We start from the raw sequence: 18,874 nt of genomic DNA, 5'->3' as shown, positions 1-18,874 counted from the left end.
AATAACTGTGTACTGTAGTCTTCTTCATGGGTAAATAAGGCATCCCCCTGAAAATAAGCCCTAGAGCATATTTTGGCCTTCAAAAAAAAATAAGACAGTGTCTTATCATCGGGGAAACAGGGTATATCACCTTAATCTGCAGGCACTGATTGAATGAAGATCTGGCTGAAGAATGGCTGTTTAATCACTTCAGTTGTTGTGCCAGTATACCCCTTATTGACCAGAGCAAAATCTGCTTTGTTTATTCAGCAACAACTATTGCAACTTATTGTTGTTGCAGAAGTTAAATTAAAACATTATCCCAACAGCATGTCTTAACGTCAGCCGGGTTAAGATCAAACATATAAGCACTTATCTTCAGCTGTCCCGGGTTCTATAACAGTCCATTTACAAATAGGCAGAAAAAAACTAGAGTCACCTTGTCTATAGAGTCTTGTCCCTCTCTCTCTCTTTTTCTCTGGAACACGGTGGAGCTCCCTGGCAGCCATTCCCTTTTTACTCCCTCTGGGAGCTGCACCTGGACTCTGTGGGGAAATCCCGGGATGGACTGCTGGAACAGCAACCCTGCAATCCCTGGAATTATAGCACTGAGATCAGCAACCTGCATGGCACATACCTGCCCTCTAGCACCTTTCCTGCTGGTTGCCTACATACCCCCCCCCCCCCCCCTCTGCCCAAGGCCAGGGGACTGGGCACTTGACCCTGACAGAAAGTGCACTCTTGATAAGGCATTGTTTTTAGGAATATCCTGAATACAAAAAATGTAGGCAACACTTTTTTTTTAAATCTTTGATGATTTGTATATAACTTCACCATGCTTTTTCTCATAAATATACTTTTAGTAGTTATAAAGTGTAAACACAATACAAAATACAGTTTACACTTTAATTCGCTACAAACTACCTTTGTTGCCAGATACAAGAATACATTTTGGTTAACATGGTGACAGACAAAACTAGGTCTTAATAAATTACAATGGTTAGCCATGCCATAAGACCCTTGTTTTTTTTTTCTTTTAATTTTCTATTGCGTTAAAGGTGGCATACCAAGAAAACTTTGCCATCATTGCCTAGGATACCTTAAGACTTCCCACCACTGCATCCAAAGTGGGGGTTGTGCTGCATACAGAAAATGTCCTCAGCCATGGATGTGGTAACTTTCATTTGAGAGCCTACATCCTACTTAATGCAGAGCTCTTGTGTTGTGCTTGACATATTCGTAAGGAACATTGAGGGATAGGTAAAATTGCACCGTATCACAATAGCAAAACTTTTATACTTTTATATTGGCAATCCTTTTATTTATATATATATATATATATATATATATAATATATAAATGATTAGCTTTATTTTACTTAGTTTCATGCTACTTTATTAATGATTTTATACTTCTCATACCCAGAAAATAGGGAAAATCCTGTTCTTTAAATTCATCCCTGCTATATCTTGTAAAAGTTCCTTTAAGTTTATTTTTTTTTTTTCCTTTCTGCGTGTTTTTTATATTTTTTCTATTTTTCTTCCTTTAGGCTGACAAAGAATTTGTGTGGTCATTATGGAAGCGTCTTCAAGTGGCCAATCCAGACATAACACAAGCAATTTCACTTGTCGTAGAGCGGTAAGTGCACATGATCTACAAAAGGGGCTATTTAGCATCTTGTATGGTTACATTACTTACTCTTGTTGATATATTAGTTAAAGAAGCCCTACTCGGACACATTACAATAACAATTTAAACAAGGAAAGAGTGACCACCAAACACTTGAACCATTTGTCACATTTCAGATTAAATTGATGTTTCTCAGAAGAAAGTGTAATTTGTTTGATCCTGTCAAGTCTTTGAAACTGTTTCAAAGACCTCTTTAAAATGTGCAACAGATTATTTTCTGATCAGTACTCCACTCCTGATATCGTACATATGTACAGACCGAAAGCAACATGCACTTTATTATAATCTGCATTTTGAGTTCACAATAATTGTTGTAATCATAGCTTGTTCAGCTATAGTGTTTACTTTTGTGGTCTTTTTTGTTTGGTATCAGTTGCATCAGCATGCTTATGATCATTGCACACCTAATCATATTACTATTAAAATTTTGAGCTTTCTGCATGCATACCTGTAGGACTGAAACATAGAAAAAGGAAAGAGGTAGAAATGGATGCAATACCAAAGTATCTTGAATTAGGACTTTAACAAAGTAATAGAACTGGGGCATGAGTTAAATGTCAAATGCAAACTAACTTCACTTCCTCTATCAGTGATACATTTTTTAAGTCTTCTCTTTTAAAAGAGTATTCAAGTATATGTATCTTCGACTACAGACATGACTGTCAATCAACCATAGAAATTGAAATATTAGTTGTTGAAATGTGTTTGTTTCTGGGTTGCCTAAATTCAGTGTTTAGAGTAAGGTGAGAACACATACCGATGTATTGTATTCCTCTGTGTAGTTATATTGAATATTCAGAAATAAATAGAAAAATAAGATTTGTCTTTGCTGTGCAAATGAGCAAAAGCCGTGGGGACATGGGAAAACCTCCAGGTATTTCTACCAAGCCATTGTAACAATCTATAATGTACTTTCCAACTACTTGAAAGACTATTGATCTTTGTAATATGCAAACAGGGTCACTTGTTTTCTTTGTTGCTGTGTGATTTTATCACAGAAGTAGGTAACAGAAAGAGCTTGCTTAAATCCACCTGGACTAATCTTCTGTGCAGGATGTATTCAGGGTAGTACTCGGCTCAGCCCCATTCACTTTATATCCTAAATTGAGCAAGATGTGACAGCGCGCTCTGTGCATCTGTGAATAGTCATTTACATGTTCCTAACTTATTTTTAATTTTTTATATTAGGTTATTCCTTTAAAGAGAAACTTTGTCCTTCTTCATAATTTTATTCGTTTGATATTCTTGGTGGCATGGCAGAACAATTTTGTTAAAAAAACCAAAAAAAAACCAATGCATTTCTTGTTTCCTTATGACTTTTGAATTGAGCACTGTCCCTAATGAGATCTGGTTAAATGTGGTGACTGTAATGTCACCAGCATGTTAGAATGGTTGTAGATATCCCAAAAGGTAAAGATATGAGCCTGATCGTTTTTTTTTTAATGATCTGATACTACTGGGCTAGGAAAGGTTTCAATAGAAGGTCATAATGCTGCGGCCGCAAATATATAAACGGCTTTCTTGCCCTCTTATATAAAGTAAAAATTTTGGTGAAAAGGTCCGCTTTAATCTCTTGCTACTGGGAATTTTGCCTTCTACTGTTTGTCATATTATGGGTTTCTGGAGGGACAAGTAGGCTTCTGTTGCAACTCCTTTTCACCACCCCTAGAGATGTTACCAGGAAGTTGGAGAATGAAGAATGACCGGATTGAGGTGAATTGGAGGAAGTACAAATCAACAACCAGTAAGTTAGGTCAGAAGAGAAACCTGTGGTACGGAAGCAAGAAATTGAAAAGTAGAAGGTAGACAGACCAAGTTTGAAACAAAAGAACTACAGGGTCAGTTTGCAGGTTGCAAGAATAGTTAAAGACTACTCTTCAAGCCACATAGAGGTTTAAATAGGCAGAGGGCTGCAAACTTGTGTTCTGGACATACGTGATGTGTGCACATTTGCTCACACTGGTTTTATGTACACGGTGACAGATTAGACCTTCCTGACACTGGTGTTCACTTTAATAATCTAGAGGAACACAACACCATTCTAGTAGATTTTTAGTTGCAAAGTGGTTCTACTAAAATACCAGATGACTTCCTTTAGAGTAGGGTTTACAGGCAGCATTTTTGTAATTGTTACTATGCGCTTCCTGTGTACATAGCTTTCTCCATAATAAGCCATTTGTTTTATCTGTTTATTCGGACCTAAACTCTAACATCAGACTTAATAGTAGCTATCCTCATTTTCATGTCATTCCTCCTTAGTGGCACTGGCTCAGTAGCCATGAAAAATAAGACATTGGTTATATGTATAGAATAGGCTATCTTGTGTGTGGCAGGTTGATCTTTCATCATTTCCTGACCTTTTTCTCTGCCCACAGCCCTCTCTTACTACTCAAGCATCAGCACATGATAGGGAAAAGATGAAAAATAGGCACTTAAGTTCAAAACCATTTCCACTGCCCTGATTGGTCAGCAAGTCTTTTTTTTTCCTCTTTGACAATGTCAATCTCTGATAAGTAAAAACCTGACATTTTATCCATTAACCCCAGCAGAAAGAGTTTGGGTTTGCTTTAATTTGTTCCTACTCCAAGCATTACATGTACTGAAAATCTATAGTTCTAGCCCTATAGGTTGATAGCAAAGAGTGGTGAATGGTAAATGAAGTGGTAAATGTCTTAGTAGCATTGGCCTCAAATTTCCAGTGTAGTTAGGCTTTTTAAAGTTCGAAATGTTTTAAGACTGACTATGTTCATATATTTCCTTTTTCCTTGCTTTTAAGAGTGTAAGTAATATGTAGAGACCCTTAACATGCGAATGATGAGCAGAAGAAATAACTTTAGGTCACATATAGCCTAATTTATGTATTTGCTCAAAAATATAATGTGAAGGATAGAAAGGTATGTCAGACCTTAGAATGAGCCAGTGGTTCCCAGGCTCAGACCTGCAATGGGGGGGTGTGCAGGTTCTGGCATCATGAAGTCACTCTGGGGTAAGTTTCTTCCCCTTTCAGTGACACACAGCTTTCCCTGCATGCGCGGACCAGAGTCCGTGCATTTAGTAGTCTGTTTTTTTTATTAGTTTACTTTAATTTCATTCTTGACACCTTTAGGTATTAGTGACTTGGCTTGATAACCTTTGGTCACTCTTTGGGCTTTCTCTGTAGCAGGAACACAGAGGACATAATGGAATACTCATAAGCTGTGTTTTTTTTTAATTCATGTTTAACATTTTGTAGCTTTCAATGGAGCAAAACCGTAACAGAAAAGGGGAGAAAAAAAAAGAAGACACTGTAGTCTGCATTTTAAGTGGTACTACAGCAATTGTCTATATCCAATGAAATGTTAATATCTCATTTCATTAAACATTCCCCTAGCATCAAACACAAGTCAACATTCCATGGAGAAGTGAAGCATTATGCAGCCCGTATGTGTGCATATCTGCATATCGGAGCACAAAATATTGACATGATAATTGCAGTCAAGCCTGAGTGAACAGTGGCCACTGGGATTTCAGCTGGTGTTGTACCAACTGGATGGCTGCTCAGGACACAGTTTGAAATTCAAGGTGCAAGTTAGCACTTTATTCAGCACAGGAAGGCATCATTTAAAATTCCTCAGGGAATACCCTGGTGAAGCGCAGATGTTATAGCAGTCTGTTCACAAATGCTGATTTTTTTTTTTTAAACACCATTGAAGCTATATGTGTGTATATATAAAAGCTCATCAGATTAGATGACAAGTTGATATTTTATTCTGCAGCATTCTTGACATTTGAGCATTTTATATAAAATTGTTTACACATATGGGTTATGAACTGTGTATCGGAATTCAGGACTGCATGGGTGGAAGGTTACTTACATTGTGTTATATAACCTCTATTTAATAGCATAGTAAAGTGACATTTTGAGCATTGATTGTATTTGTATATGTTTTAAAATGGAAATATTCTTTTTTTTGTGAAATAGAATAATTACAGTAAAAGCTGATTAGCGTCTAAAACCTTCCATGTATTCCTGCTTTTATTTTTCTGAAAATCTTATGGTACTTCACATTAGTTTTAACAGGGCAACCAATCGTATGCCTAGTCTGTAATTTGTACTTTTATGTTGCTTGTACAGTAATATTTTATTTGGGCTTCTGATTCTAATATTTTTCCACTTTTGTCTGAGTGTATGTATTTCCTGACATATTTGCAAGTAATAGGTTTTAGAACTACATTGTGAAATATTCTGCACCTTACAGAAGAACTATACTCAAAATTAAAAAAACAAAACAAAAACACACTTACCTTCAATCCTGCAGGACAGTCCGATCACTCTGGGGGTGTCCAGCATCGACTCCCGCGGTTCTTGGCATCCGTCCCAGAGCCGGCGCTTCAGGCGCTGCCATCTTTGTCTTCTCTTCTGGGTTCTTTGTCCTACGTCACCGGACCTAGGCGTGAGATCAGGTGACATAGGATAAAAAAAAATGCCGATCCCAGTGCACATGCGTGAGATGGGCAAGTTTTTCTCCTTGAGCAAAAAGGCTCCTTCTGCACATGCCCAAAAGGCTCGGGCGTGCGCAGAAGGAGCGTCCAAGAGCCTCTTGGGTTGCCTGACTTAGGTTTGCGCTCCCATTCATTCTCGACCGCCTAGGTGGCCGAGAATTAGGAGGCAGTGCTTCACTTTTTTTTATTTTTAAATGGTGTTGCACCTAAAAAAAACAAACAGAATGTTTACCTTACCTAAAAGGGTTCTCTACCCTTTTATGTAAAGTGAAAATTCTGAGTTTAGGTACGCTTTAAGTTCAGTTGTGTATTTTCCATATCAGAGCTATGACTTCTATTCCTTATATCAGTTTAGTTATTGCAATTTACAAGTTCTCTCTGTTGAGAAAAAAAAAGAACAGTTCTTGGACCTAATGTGCAATTATGAATTAAAAAAAAAACAAGATACTGATTAATAATTGATAATTTGCCCCCTCCAAAAAGTGTAATATGTTGAAGCATACCAGTAATTTATTGTGGTTATTGCTTTATTTTTTAAGTTTTCGTGTTTAGAGAAGAAACTTGCCATGATTAAAAAGAAAATGACTCAATAAAACAAGGACTTGGACATTCCATCAAACATTGAGGGAAAACACTCTCAAACATTGAGTGGGACAACCAGCTTCACCCTATGCAAATAGTCATTGCATGAGCTTCTGTTGAGAAAGATATAGAATCAAAGTTTTTTCCAAACCATCTAGTCCCTTGAAAATCGTGTTGTAAATCTATTTTGTACCGTCAGTTGACAATAAAATGCTGTGTTACAGGAAAGATGATTGTAAGTAAATTAAACTTTGAACCCAGAAAAGAACTATGAGAAAAAGGTAATTGTGACAAAAAAGCGACTAAAGGGAGCACATATCAATCATATTTGGCAATGGTTTGTGTGAATATTACCAAATGATAGGGTTGCTTTAATTGCAGGTTTAATATGTGCTAAAACCAGTGCTAAAAATGTTAGATGCAAATGGTAAACTTTCTTTAGAAAAATGCAATTTGCTTTGTTTTTGATGTTGGTATTGAAACTTTATTACTTACTGATGCAAAATAAGTACGCAAATCAAGAGTTTTGACTTCTGTAACTTTAAAATTTGTATTCTTGTTCTAGGTCAGTGAATCTAAATGTATTGAGGGAGAGGGAAGCCATTTAGCTAGTATTTTCCGGAAGAGGTCAACAATGACAGGCTCATTATTTCTAAATAATTAGGCAAGCATAGTCTCTGAACACAAAATTCTGCATTACTAAACATAATATTATTAAATATGTTATAAAATATTTAATATTTATTAGTATCTTGTTTACCAGCTATTTAGAATGAGTTAAAAAAATAAAAAAAAGAATTGATTTTTTTTTCTCTGTTGCTGATCGCATGTGCCACATTCACTAGTTATCTTTCAGAAGAATATCCAAGCCACAAGCAATATGTTAATTCCTTATATCGATATTGTCAAATGACAGGGATTATTGTCTTCAGGCCAGAAAGCCTAATTGGCTTCTGTTGCACTTCAGTTGGACTACTTGAACAAAATTTGGTCCCAATAGAGAAAAGGGACCTGGTAAATTGGACAGGAATGAAGAAATAAAATCACTAGCCTTATCAGTTCTTTTAACAAAAGCTTTATTATTGTGTGGAGTACTTAAATTGCAGCAGCAGAGGTACTGGTCTTATAATTACCATGTGCTCTGTTTTCGCATGTTAAAACAAAGGTTTACTTCATTTTTGTATGTGTAATCACAGATCTAATAAGCAAACATAACATATTATTTTAATTTTGGGATGTAAAATATAATTTTGCAGCAGAGGTGTATGTGTGTGTGTGTGTAAATATATATATTATAAATATATATATATATATATATAAAATATTTAACAGTTAAATTTTTAACTAATTTTTAAACTAATATGTGTATTTTGGAGCAATTTTTTTATTTATTTTTTTTACCCTAACTCCGTTATCAAAATTGTTTGCTACAGTTTGTTTCTGATCACTTTGCCCACAGTTTTATATTTTCCACAAAGTGTATCTAAACCAATAATGTACAAAGTTTTACAATTACTTCCTTTTTAAAAGCAAATACATCCTAAATAGAAAAGTAATTCATGCTCCTGCCAGCAAATTAGGAGTGATACCTTTGCTCTCTCCAGAAAAACAGTTTCATTTTCTTCTATTATTATTAATAATAATAATAATAATAATAATAATAATAATAATAATAATAATATTATTATTATTATTTTACTGAGCTCTGATCCCCTGTGTCACATCCAGTGGCCCCCAGTAAGTGAAGAACATGAACTTTGTTGGTTGCAGAGCTATAGGTCTTACTGAGTAGGGTTTTTTTTACCACACTCTGCAGCTCCTAGCAGGGGATATGGTATAGATATTTTACTTAGCAGGGCTGTAGTAGCTTTACAAGATGAACAAAATGCAAGATATTGAATACCATTTTAATTTGATTCGCCTGAAATGTATTTAGCTGACTTGAACTGAAAATTCAATTAGGCCTAAAGGTTTTGTGGAAGCACCTGTGGTGTCACATTTTTATTGTGGTATAAAAAAAAAAGGTAGAAAATGAAAAGATCCTCCGTAAACATTCTTAGAGTTCCAGTTTAAAAAAAAGAAAAAAAAGAAAAAAGCATGGTTTAAATGCTCTCAGATCTCTGCTATCTGCTTTATGCTTTATTGTTTTTTGCCTTGCTGTATCTGACTTTAATAATTCTTAGTGAGGAACAAGCCTGCATCATATGTACTTTAGTCAATGCTTCCTGTGCTTATACAGGGGTAGTGCCTTAAAGCATACCTAAACTCAGAAATTTCACTTTACATAAAAAACCCTTTTATGGTAAGTAAAAATTCTGTTTGTTTAGGTTTTGTTTGTTTAGGTGCAACAAGGGTACATCGCCGCCCCCCAAATTCTCAATCGCCTAGGCCAGGGGTGCCCAAAACATTGATCGTGATCTACTGGTTGATCGCAAAGGCAGCGCAAGTCGATCGCGGAGCCCTGCCTTACCCCTCCCTGCTGTTTACCAGCAGCCCTGCTGCACGCTTATAGGGATGCTGGGATGTCTTTCTGTGTGTGGGAAGGCTCCTGTAACAGTGGAGAGGGAAGCAGAGAGGGTGGGAGGGCAGTCTGAGGTGAGCAGTGCAGTTTAGGCTCGGTGTCAGGGTTCAATTACAGAGATACCTTTGTACAGATTAGCAGTTTTTTTTCTTGTGCAGCACGTCATTCTCCTATGACAGGTGAGCTGTAGCTTTCCTGTTACTATAGTCTTGTAGTGCAATGACTGTGCAATGTTCTGCCATTCAATGTCTTTAGCTTCAGTCACTTCTGTGTAGTATACTCGGTACATATATATAAATAAATATATGTTTAGCATTTTTATTGTTGGTAGATCATTTTATTAGTTTAAAAGTAGCTTGCAAGCCAAAAAAGTGTGGGCACCCCTGGCCTAGGAGATCAAGAATGAATGGGAGCGCAAAGCCTCCCGGGATACCTACATCACACATCCTGGGAGGCTCTTGGGTGCTCCCTTCTGCGCATGCCTGGGTCGGGTGAGCATCTCGGGCATGCGCAGAAAAAGCCTTTTGGTGAAAAGAGAAAAATTTGCTGATCTCACGCATGTGCAGTGAGATTGGCAAGTTCTTTTTTTCCAACCTACATCACCTGATCTCGCGCCTGGGTCGGGTGACATAAGAAGAGTAACCGGGAAGAACAGGAGAACATGGCAGTGTCCGGGGCGCCGGATCGGAGACGGATACCGGGAGAACGCGGGACCTGATGGAAGAAACCCCTGGACTGATCGACTGCGCTGTGGATTTGAAGGTAAGTGTATTTTTTTATTTTTTATTTCAGGCACTTTTCAGTTTAATTTCTATTTAAAAGAAAGATAACAGACAAAACTTTAGCATGACAGCCAGAAAACTAGCATTTGCAGAGGGAAAAGCAGAAATGACAGCTGTCAGATTACTTTTTGTTTGCGGGTTCGTAGAGAACAAATTTCTTTGTTGGAGTTTCCGGCACCCCACCAAGAATTTTAGTTTTCTCATTGTTTTGAAACATCAAATATTTGAAACACTATATCATTAGCACCATAACCAGTTTATTCTGACAAGCTGACACTTTAGCCTGTCCACAGGTGAAATGGTTATGAATGCAAAGTGTATGAGGAGGTACTTGTGAAAGCTTCAGCTGATATTCATGAAATAATAAAAATTTGGTTTCAGGTTGACCTTGGCCTCTATAATAATAAACTCAATTATTACAGGTTTAGCAAAATATTCTTTGAAGCTTGGTTGTAGCACATTTGTAAATCTATATCATAGTGCGCCTAAATAACATTTTGCTTGCATACTTTTATGTGCCAACATTCAAACCCATTTCCAATCATCGTTCAGAAATAATGATTATTCCATGTCTATAATATTTCATCTTGGGCATCTCATTAAAAGTGGGCCAGAACCCAGAAAGCATGATGCGTTCCTCTCTATGAACTTCTAGCATGTGCTACAATACTTTAGAAGAATAGCCTGTTAATGATCTGGAATAAATTGTCAGATTTGGGGAGATGATGAAAAGTAAATATGGATAATTTGTGTGGCTCAGTACAGCTCAGTTAAATGTTAAAAATGTTCTTCTCGAGGGAAAATGATTGGTACTTAAAAGTTTTACAAATTGACAGCATCTCCTTACTTCATTTTTCATCCTAAAGAAGTCGGCAAATATCCGTAGCTCAAGTCATTATGGTACATCAGTGATTCTAATTAGCTAAACAGGAGTTTGTTTCAGTCATTGATCTTCATAAACCTCTTGACAGAATCTAATTTCTTGGTGTTTTTTCCCCCCTAATCTCTCGGCCCGTTTAGTAGGACACGTAGGATATTACGTTTAAGAAGTAAAGCAGTTAAACTGGCTTTTGTTTATTAGTAGTGTATTTCATATTGTGTTTTTAAAATGTCAAAATGGGTTTTAGCAGGTTAATGTTTGTAAATTGTACTACTATTTTAATGTTTGAAATTACCATTATGAGCATGTCCATATTTTTCTTTTCTTAACATTATGTCAACTTTTTGAAAGTATGTCCTGGATGATACAGTGCTGGTTACAACATAAAAAAGGCTTCCAGCCTGTAGTTAACGCTATGGCTATATCTCATAGAACAAAGAAAAAATCAAGTAGTGAATTATATTCTAATTTCTACAAAGATAGTCTGCAATAGTTGATATTATTTATGTGATATGTACACTATTGGATAGTTGAAGAAATTAGTAAAAGCCAACTAGCTAATCTATAATTTCATCAAATAGGGAAGCCAGAGTATATTTATTTTCTGTCTGTCTGTCTGCCGCACACAGAAGTGCAACATAGGTGGTGCAGGTCTTTAAAAATAGGTTTACATATGAATTATTCTCTTAGAAATTATTTTTCCCTTAGATTCAACTGAAGGTCAGGAGTCCATTCACACTCACCCACCCCAATGTGTTGTGTTAACGTGTGCACCCTAGGTAATGCGTTATTATGCATTGCATCAAACCAGCACATTCAAATGCATGGGCTGCCGGTACACCAGAAAAGGTAAAAATGGAACATTATTATTGTTATTACACAGTATTTTTAAAGTGCCAACATATACGCAGAGCTTTACAAAGTCAATAGTGATGTCACAATCTAATGTCCCTACCATAGTCATATGTCATTATCACAGTCTAAGATCAATTTGGGGGGAAGCCAATTACCTAACTGCATGTTTTGGGAAAATGCACAATTTTTTCCCAACATTGAACACCACAACACATAGTAATGCACTACAACACATCTGTGTGGGGTAATGGCTGAGGGTGAGCCATAGACAATGAAAAGCACACACCTAACATGCAATACCTTGCAGTGTAGCAATAAAAATATATATTCAATTACAAATAATACTAAGCCTGTGTTTGGTATACATTGACTTTGTGAATTCAGCATATTTAGAGAGAATTCAGAAAATGTAATAGATTAAGATATTACGTTAGAGAATAAAGTAAGGTCCATTTAGGCCCATCATAAGAACAGATGGAATAACATTGCAACTAGAAGATAGATGCATTATGACATTTTTTTCACAACCACATTGGTCACAGCTGCTTAAGTTATGAATGACTCCACAACAGAACCAAATATATAAAAGAAAACATAACTTAAGTATTTCTATGCTGCATTTTGCAAAGTCACTAGAAGTCTAGTCAGCATTCTGCTGTTTTGATGGCTTTCTCTTTTGAAATTGTCCAATGTTTTGAAAGTAACACTCCATAGCAGCTTTTTCAGCCTGTGTACCCCTGAGGAACCCTTGAAAATATGTTTTTGTGTTAGGTGACCCCAGCTAAAACCTATTTTTTTTTGGGGGGGGGGGGTTAAGTGGGAAAAAGTCTCTTACATTGGTGGCCAGTGGAAATAATGTCCCCTTACAGTGTGGTTGAAAATCCCTGCTGCATAGCTTCGCTCAAAACACAACATCCCATGATCACTTTTTGTAAAACATTATTTTTTTCCATTACAGAAATGCAGGTCCACTGATGGTGTCACGCTGCATTGTAATGTAGACTTTGCATAGCATGTTGTAGTGCATGCAGGCCCTGCAAAGATCACAAATGGCTTAATATCCAATACTGTCTAGTCATGCTGGTAATGGATTATTGGCAGTGTGTGCTGTAAGATCCTGGCAGGGAACAGACCATGAGCTGTGAGTCTTGACACCTTTATTGTCTGTTGGGCATATGTTGCCAGCTGTGATACTGCCCATACACAACTCACAAGCTGATGCCAGCAGTGCTTACCAGCTGTGTGGTGTGCATTTCTGTCATATTATGATACACTAGAAGACCTACACAATAGGTCCAGGATTTGTCAGGCTTGAAAACAATGTGGTTCTCTTAAGGACAATGTGAATTTATGAAAAAAGAGTCTGTTGTACCATAACAAAAAAAATCTATGCTTTATAAAGTTCATTTACATATTACTTTAGTTACTAGGAAACAAACATTGAAAAAATGATATTTAAGAGGCATGTGCACCAGTCCCCTCCAGTTTGATGAACAAAAAGACAGTATTAAATCCTACAGTTCTCTGAGGTAGTATTGTTAATGAAAAATGAAAAACCTTAACAACCTTAACAAGTTAAATAATACCCTTTGCTTTCCATAAAATTATGTATTTGCAAATTTGGGGTGGAAAGATGACATATGAAAGCTGATTGCTTTCTATTGACAACAAGGAATTTTTACATTTCACATACTCTTTATGCAGTGGGTCTAAAGGGTACTTCTAAAGGTAAAGGTTTATTTACATCTCTAAAGATCTTTAGCTTTTCAGGAACACTGTTTAATATTGTCTGCCTATTTGTTAACTAAAATATGGTACTTAAACAGAAACCTGTTGAGAAAGATGGATTAAGGTAGGCACCTATTCCCTATAATGGACTTTGGCAAGGATTACAATCGGCCCACAATAACTACTCAATTTGCTTTGTTCTGTTGTGGCCCACATCAATAGTCAACAAATACATTCTCCCTTAGTAAGTAACATAGCTTTGATCATTTGTAGTTTACACCTAGTTTGTTGCAGGAGCTTGTAGTTTACTGCTGGCCCCAAAGATGATTTTTGAACTGTAGGCTCCTTTCTAGGTTATTTTGTGGATCGGATAACTGAATTCAAATAGCTGTTAATTAACGATCACTTGACATATAGCAGTACATTATTTTGTGTATTTTCTTACTGCTTTAAAATAGCTACTGCAATAAAGGTTTGGATTGGTTGGACTGATTCATGTTATACATATACAGCATACATGTTTACTTTTGTTTTTTTTAAAACAACTTCAGAACAAAATAGTAGCAGGAACTGGACTGTTCTATAAAATATATTTTTATGAATTCCTCTCCTCCTCTAGTTCATTTGGAACTAGAGAACAGAATTCGAACAGAACTAAAAAACATGATTCATTTAGAGACATCACTGCTTTCATGGTGTGTAGGTGAAAATTGTAGTTTTGGTATTTTTTTGGGTGTTAAAGCTTGTCCACATACAATGAAATAAAGTTGTCATTATTGCCAGTAGGAATAATTTGCTGTCACTTGCTGTATGCATGCTGATTAATTCTTCTGGGGCTGTCGGTCACGGATAATTTTATTCTCTGCTTTTTAAAATGACATTTATCATGAAGATTTAGCAAATTAAAATGATTAAGTACAAATTAGTTTTAATAATGTATAATATATATCTTTTATGCCTTCTTCTAGGGAAAAAAGTAAGGCAGAGGCCAAAGACAGAAAAGTGCTGGAAATCCTACAGATGAAAGACAGCCAAATACAAGAATTTGAACAGGTTTTTGTCATTTTTTTTCCCATATAAAAAAAAACACACATCAAAAATAAATTGTAGGACCTGTCCCAATATTTGTGACGTATTGCATGAGTAAATGTATTCCATGAAATCTGTATATGTGTAAATACCCTTGTTTTTAAAGTACTCAATAACTTTAAGAAAACCACACAAGATTCACTTCTTAAATCTGAATTTTTAAGGGTTGCTTTAACTAACTAACCTATTTCTTTTTTCCCTGCTGTAATATCTACATACAGCTCGGTCATGCTTTGAATAATAGGGGTTTTATATAAATATATATAAAGTGGTGCTTGAAAGTTTGTGCGTATCTGCGTGTGGCAAAAATAAGTGAATCCTTAGGATTATCATAGAATTTTAATGTGAAATCAGAGTTCTTTCAATCAAGGGAATGACAATCAGGTGTGAGGGAGAGACCCTGTTTTAATTAAAAAATGGAGATCCAGCAAAGCCTGATCACACATTCAACACATTTGTGGATGTGTATCATGGAGAGAGAGAGAGAGAGAGAGAATAGACTATCATGGGTTAACCTGAAATTAATCTGGTCTAGGATTTAAAACATTTGCCAAATTATAGCAAATCATTTTAGATTTGGTGGATCCTCCATTGTGTTTAAAAGCCGGAAATTCAAGACCGTTGTTACCCTACACAGAAGAGGTCAACCATCAAAGATAACTCCAACTTAATAGCGTCTGAGTCTGGTAGTCTGAAGTTACAAAGTAACCAAGGGTAACTTCTAAGCAAGGACCTTTTTGGCTGAATTGAGGAGCATTACCTTTGGAGAAAGGTAAACATTGCATTCCAGTACAGGAACCGTATCACATCTGTGAAACCTGGCGGTGGGAGTGTTCTGAGTTGGGCCTTTTTTGCTGCTTCTGGACCTGAACGGCTTGCCATCTATGAATAAATCTCAATAGACCGTGGGTCATGCAGCAAGATCCTAAACGGACAAGTTGTTCTATCAAGAAATTGTAAAAGAGGGATAAAAGGAATGTCCAGGAATGGACATGTCCTAGCTCTCACCTTAATTCAATTAAAATGTTTTGGAAAGACTTTCATCTAGGGAAACCCACCAACATCCAAGAATTGAAGCTTTTTTGTATTAGAGAAATGAGCTAAATGTCCTCCTGGGTCGATGTTCAGGACTGATCAACAGCTACTGCAATTGTTTAGTTGCAAATATCACTGCACATGGAGATCACACCAAATATTGAAAGCACAAGTGACTTACTTTAGCCACACACAGTTATGATACTTTCATTATCATTTTTAATAAAAACATTACTATGTATTGTGGTAGAATAAAACACCTATTGCTAAATTTAGGGGATTTTTGGGATCATTTACCTCATGGAAGTTGGAGCGTGGGACCAAATGTGGCTTGGGTGGACCGGCTGTGTGCAGCCTGCATGCTGGGAGAGTTCAGGAGGTCTCACAAAGTCTGTGGGACTGATAGGACTGATTTTTTCCATGTCCTGAATGACATTGATCCCCCTGCGAGGGAAAACCCTGGATTTGCTTACTTTTGTTGCCTTGTTGCCTTTCTATGGATGTTTTTTGGCAGAGCACCCTGTAATTAAAGTGACGTCTGCAGTACCTTTTTGCAGCATGAGTGCAAGTGAGTTGAAGTTGATCTCCCACAATATATATGCACACAAAATTATAAAAATGGTTAGCTGCACATACAAAGCTTTCTTAGTTTAAAATGGCAGTATTGTATAGGTTTTGTGCAATTGCTGTTTATCAAAAACCTTTTATGGCATAAAAATGAATGTTACATTGATCTTGACAATTTTTTGTGTGTACTAAAGTAATGCCCAACCTCACTTCTTATAGAAGTATTGTTGCATTGTAGAGTAAAAGGTAAAACCTTGTTGGTTGTTGTGTGGGGTAACACAGACAGACTGACATCATTTTTTTCTGACAAGAAGCTTCGTAACTAGCAAAAAAAAAAAAAAACATTTTTAGTTTTTATTTATTTGAAGCAGACCTAAGCCAAGAAAATAAAAAAACAGACAACAGGATTAGTACTATTTAACATTGCAAACTCCCTGATGGCTTTGGGTTTCTGCTCTAAAATACTCAGCGCATGCGCTGTGTAGCTTAGGGCTCGGCCATGTGTGGCCTTGCCGGGGCATGTTGTGCATGCTCAGGAGTTACAATCAGTGCTCAACCCTGAAATCTTTTTAAGCTGGGTGGGAGGAAATTTTAGGCGGGTGGCATACTCTGTATTGTGACCCAACTGTTCAGTAACCACTCAAAAACAGCCAGGTGGTTACTGAAATGTGCTGAGTGGTGCGCCCGACTGAAAGAGGCTAGGGAGAACACTGGTTACATCATTGAGTCAATTAACAGGATTGCAGTTTCCACTAAAGTCTGTCATGGAACCAATGGTGGTAATGGCGGCCCCATACCTGGACCTGCACCTGTCATCACTCCAGGGCAACAGCACAAAGTAAGTACCATAATGACAGGAGCTCTCCACTTATCAACAATTTTATTTCTGCTCTAACTACTTTAAAAACCTATTACCATGATCTTTTGTTGAATTCAATGATGATTTGGGTTTGGGTAACACATGATGTTGCTTTTTATTGTATAAATATTGTTTAAAAGGTAATAGACATTTTTTTTTTGTTTCAGCTATATTTAAAACAGTTTTGGGGTTTTTATTTCCCGTATGTTTTTGTATGTTCTGGTTCGTGAAAAATAAAGAAGCGACATTTCTTTTTTTTAGATATTTATGTACTGTATTCATTTATGCTTATGCAGGTGGAAAAACTACCGCACACAATGACTATCCAAGTCAATAATTCATGAACAGTCATAAATACATATACTGGATCATTCTTAACAGGATTTGTCATAAGGGAGGTCTCCGAAATGGATCTATTTATGCATGGCTATCAATAAATAATTTGCTTTACTGGATGTAGTGTGCATGGACTAATTATACCTGCTTTTAATTGCTGTTAGAAGCAGCATGAGTCACTATAAGCATTTTTGTAGGACTTAGACTGTCTTTTAAAGATAGCCAAGAAAATATTGTCTAAAAAAGCAGTGACTTAATTTGTACTATGAAAACATGGTACTGCTTGAAATAAAGTAGATATCTTCTGTTCCAACCTGTTTTACATCTTTGAAATATTTTGTTAATTTTTTCCTATATAAGAACATGTTGAAACCTTTGCTTAAGTTTCCTCTTTTTACTCAATAGGTACAAAAGCTATTTAAATAATATTAGGGCCCATTCAGAAATTTTAAAATTTTCCAAGCAAGTACACAGGTATGCCATTGTTTAAATGCGGTTAGTTCATCTCTGCCTGATTAATTGACATCTGGTGTCCAATTTTTGATTATTGTGTAGCCATGACAGGGATTTTAGGGGCTAATAATGACAATGGTAATACAATAAATAGCATTATTGTAAAAAACATATTTAAAATGCATGAAACCGTTCAAGGTTTGGGAAAGATATGATTACATTGTTATGATTCTTGAAATTTCCTACAATAATCCATAGTGTATAACCACATAGAAACCACATTGTTTCACTGCTATAGAAGCAACTGGATAACAGTGCTCTCTTGTTATATTTGACTTAGTAATGTAAAGGTATTTTTTTTTTGGTTTTAACAATGGGTTCAAACCCTGTCAGTTTATTTTATTGTGTTTGTCCCATTGGGAAGATTTCTTTACTTTTCCTCAGAGTTGAAACAGGAAGTTAAAGGAACTCTATAAAGTGATCTTAGACACTTAGACAAGTGTTGCCATAAGTGGTATTCCCAATGCATTGGACAATTTTCATTTATTCTTGTTGTAGTGACAACTCCAAATATTAAATTTTTTTCACTTTTCTGGTGATAATAGTCATAGCACTCAAATTGCTTAAAATGTTTGATACAGGAAGTATTCCTGAGGTAATTCCATGTTGGATTTCTCTCCTCATCTGTGCACAACATGATACGAGTTATAGAATCTGCTGCTGACACTTCTGCCTCTGTCCTACTTTGGCTGATTCTATGAGAAGTTTAAGAGAGGATAATGAATTTCTAATCTTTGCTATCTCATTTTGATTTCTGAGGAAGTGGACAAGAGGTTGTGCGAAATGTGTCAAACAAACAGTATTTGAGATTTTTTGTCAAATTTTGTATGTGTGAATAAATATTTTTTTTTTACTTAATTTGTACAATATTTGGACATTAAAGCCTTAAACGTCCCGTTGTGTGTCTGTTTTCATGGTGCACTGGGTACCCTCCATAATTACTAGTATCCAACCTACCAGCTGTAAAGTATTTAAAG

General features: G+C 36.2%; 1 protein-coding gene across 3 annotated transcripts in view; it reads left to right on the top strand.

Annotated features, from left to right (window-relative positions):
- Positions 1–18,874, top strand: part of CNTLN (centlein) — a 155,907-nt gene that overhangs the window by 12,742 nt on the left and 124,291 nt on the right. For all 3 annotated transcript variants that reach the window (XM_072404404.1, XM_072404403.1, XM_072404405.1), the window contains exons 3-4: positions 1,529–1,617; positions 14,467–14,551. In XM_072404404.1, coding sequence (XP_072260505.1) covers positions 1,529–1,617; positions 14,467–14,551 — 174 coding nt within the window. The remainder of the gene's footprint in view (positions 1–1,528; positions 1,618–14,466; positions 14,552–18,874) is intronic.

This window comes from Pyxicephalus adspersus, chromosome 3 (assembly GCF_032062135.1).
Source record: "Pyxicephalus adspersus chromosome 3, UCB_Pads_2.0, whole genome shotgun sequence".
In the NCBI taxonomy this organism is placed as follows: Eukaryota; Metazoa; Chordata; class Amphibia; order Anura; family Pyxicephalidae; genus Pyxicephalus; species Pyxicephalus adspersus.
This window is presented reverse-complemented; position numbering and strand designations above follow the sequence as displayed.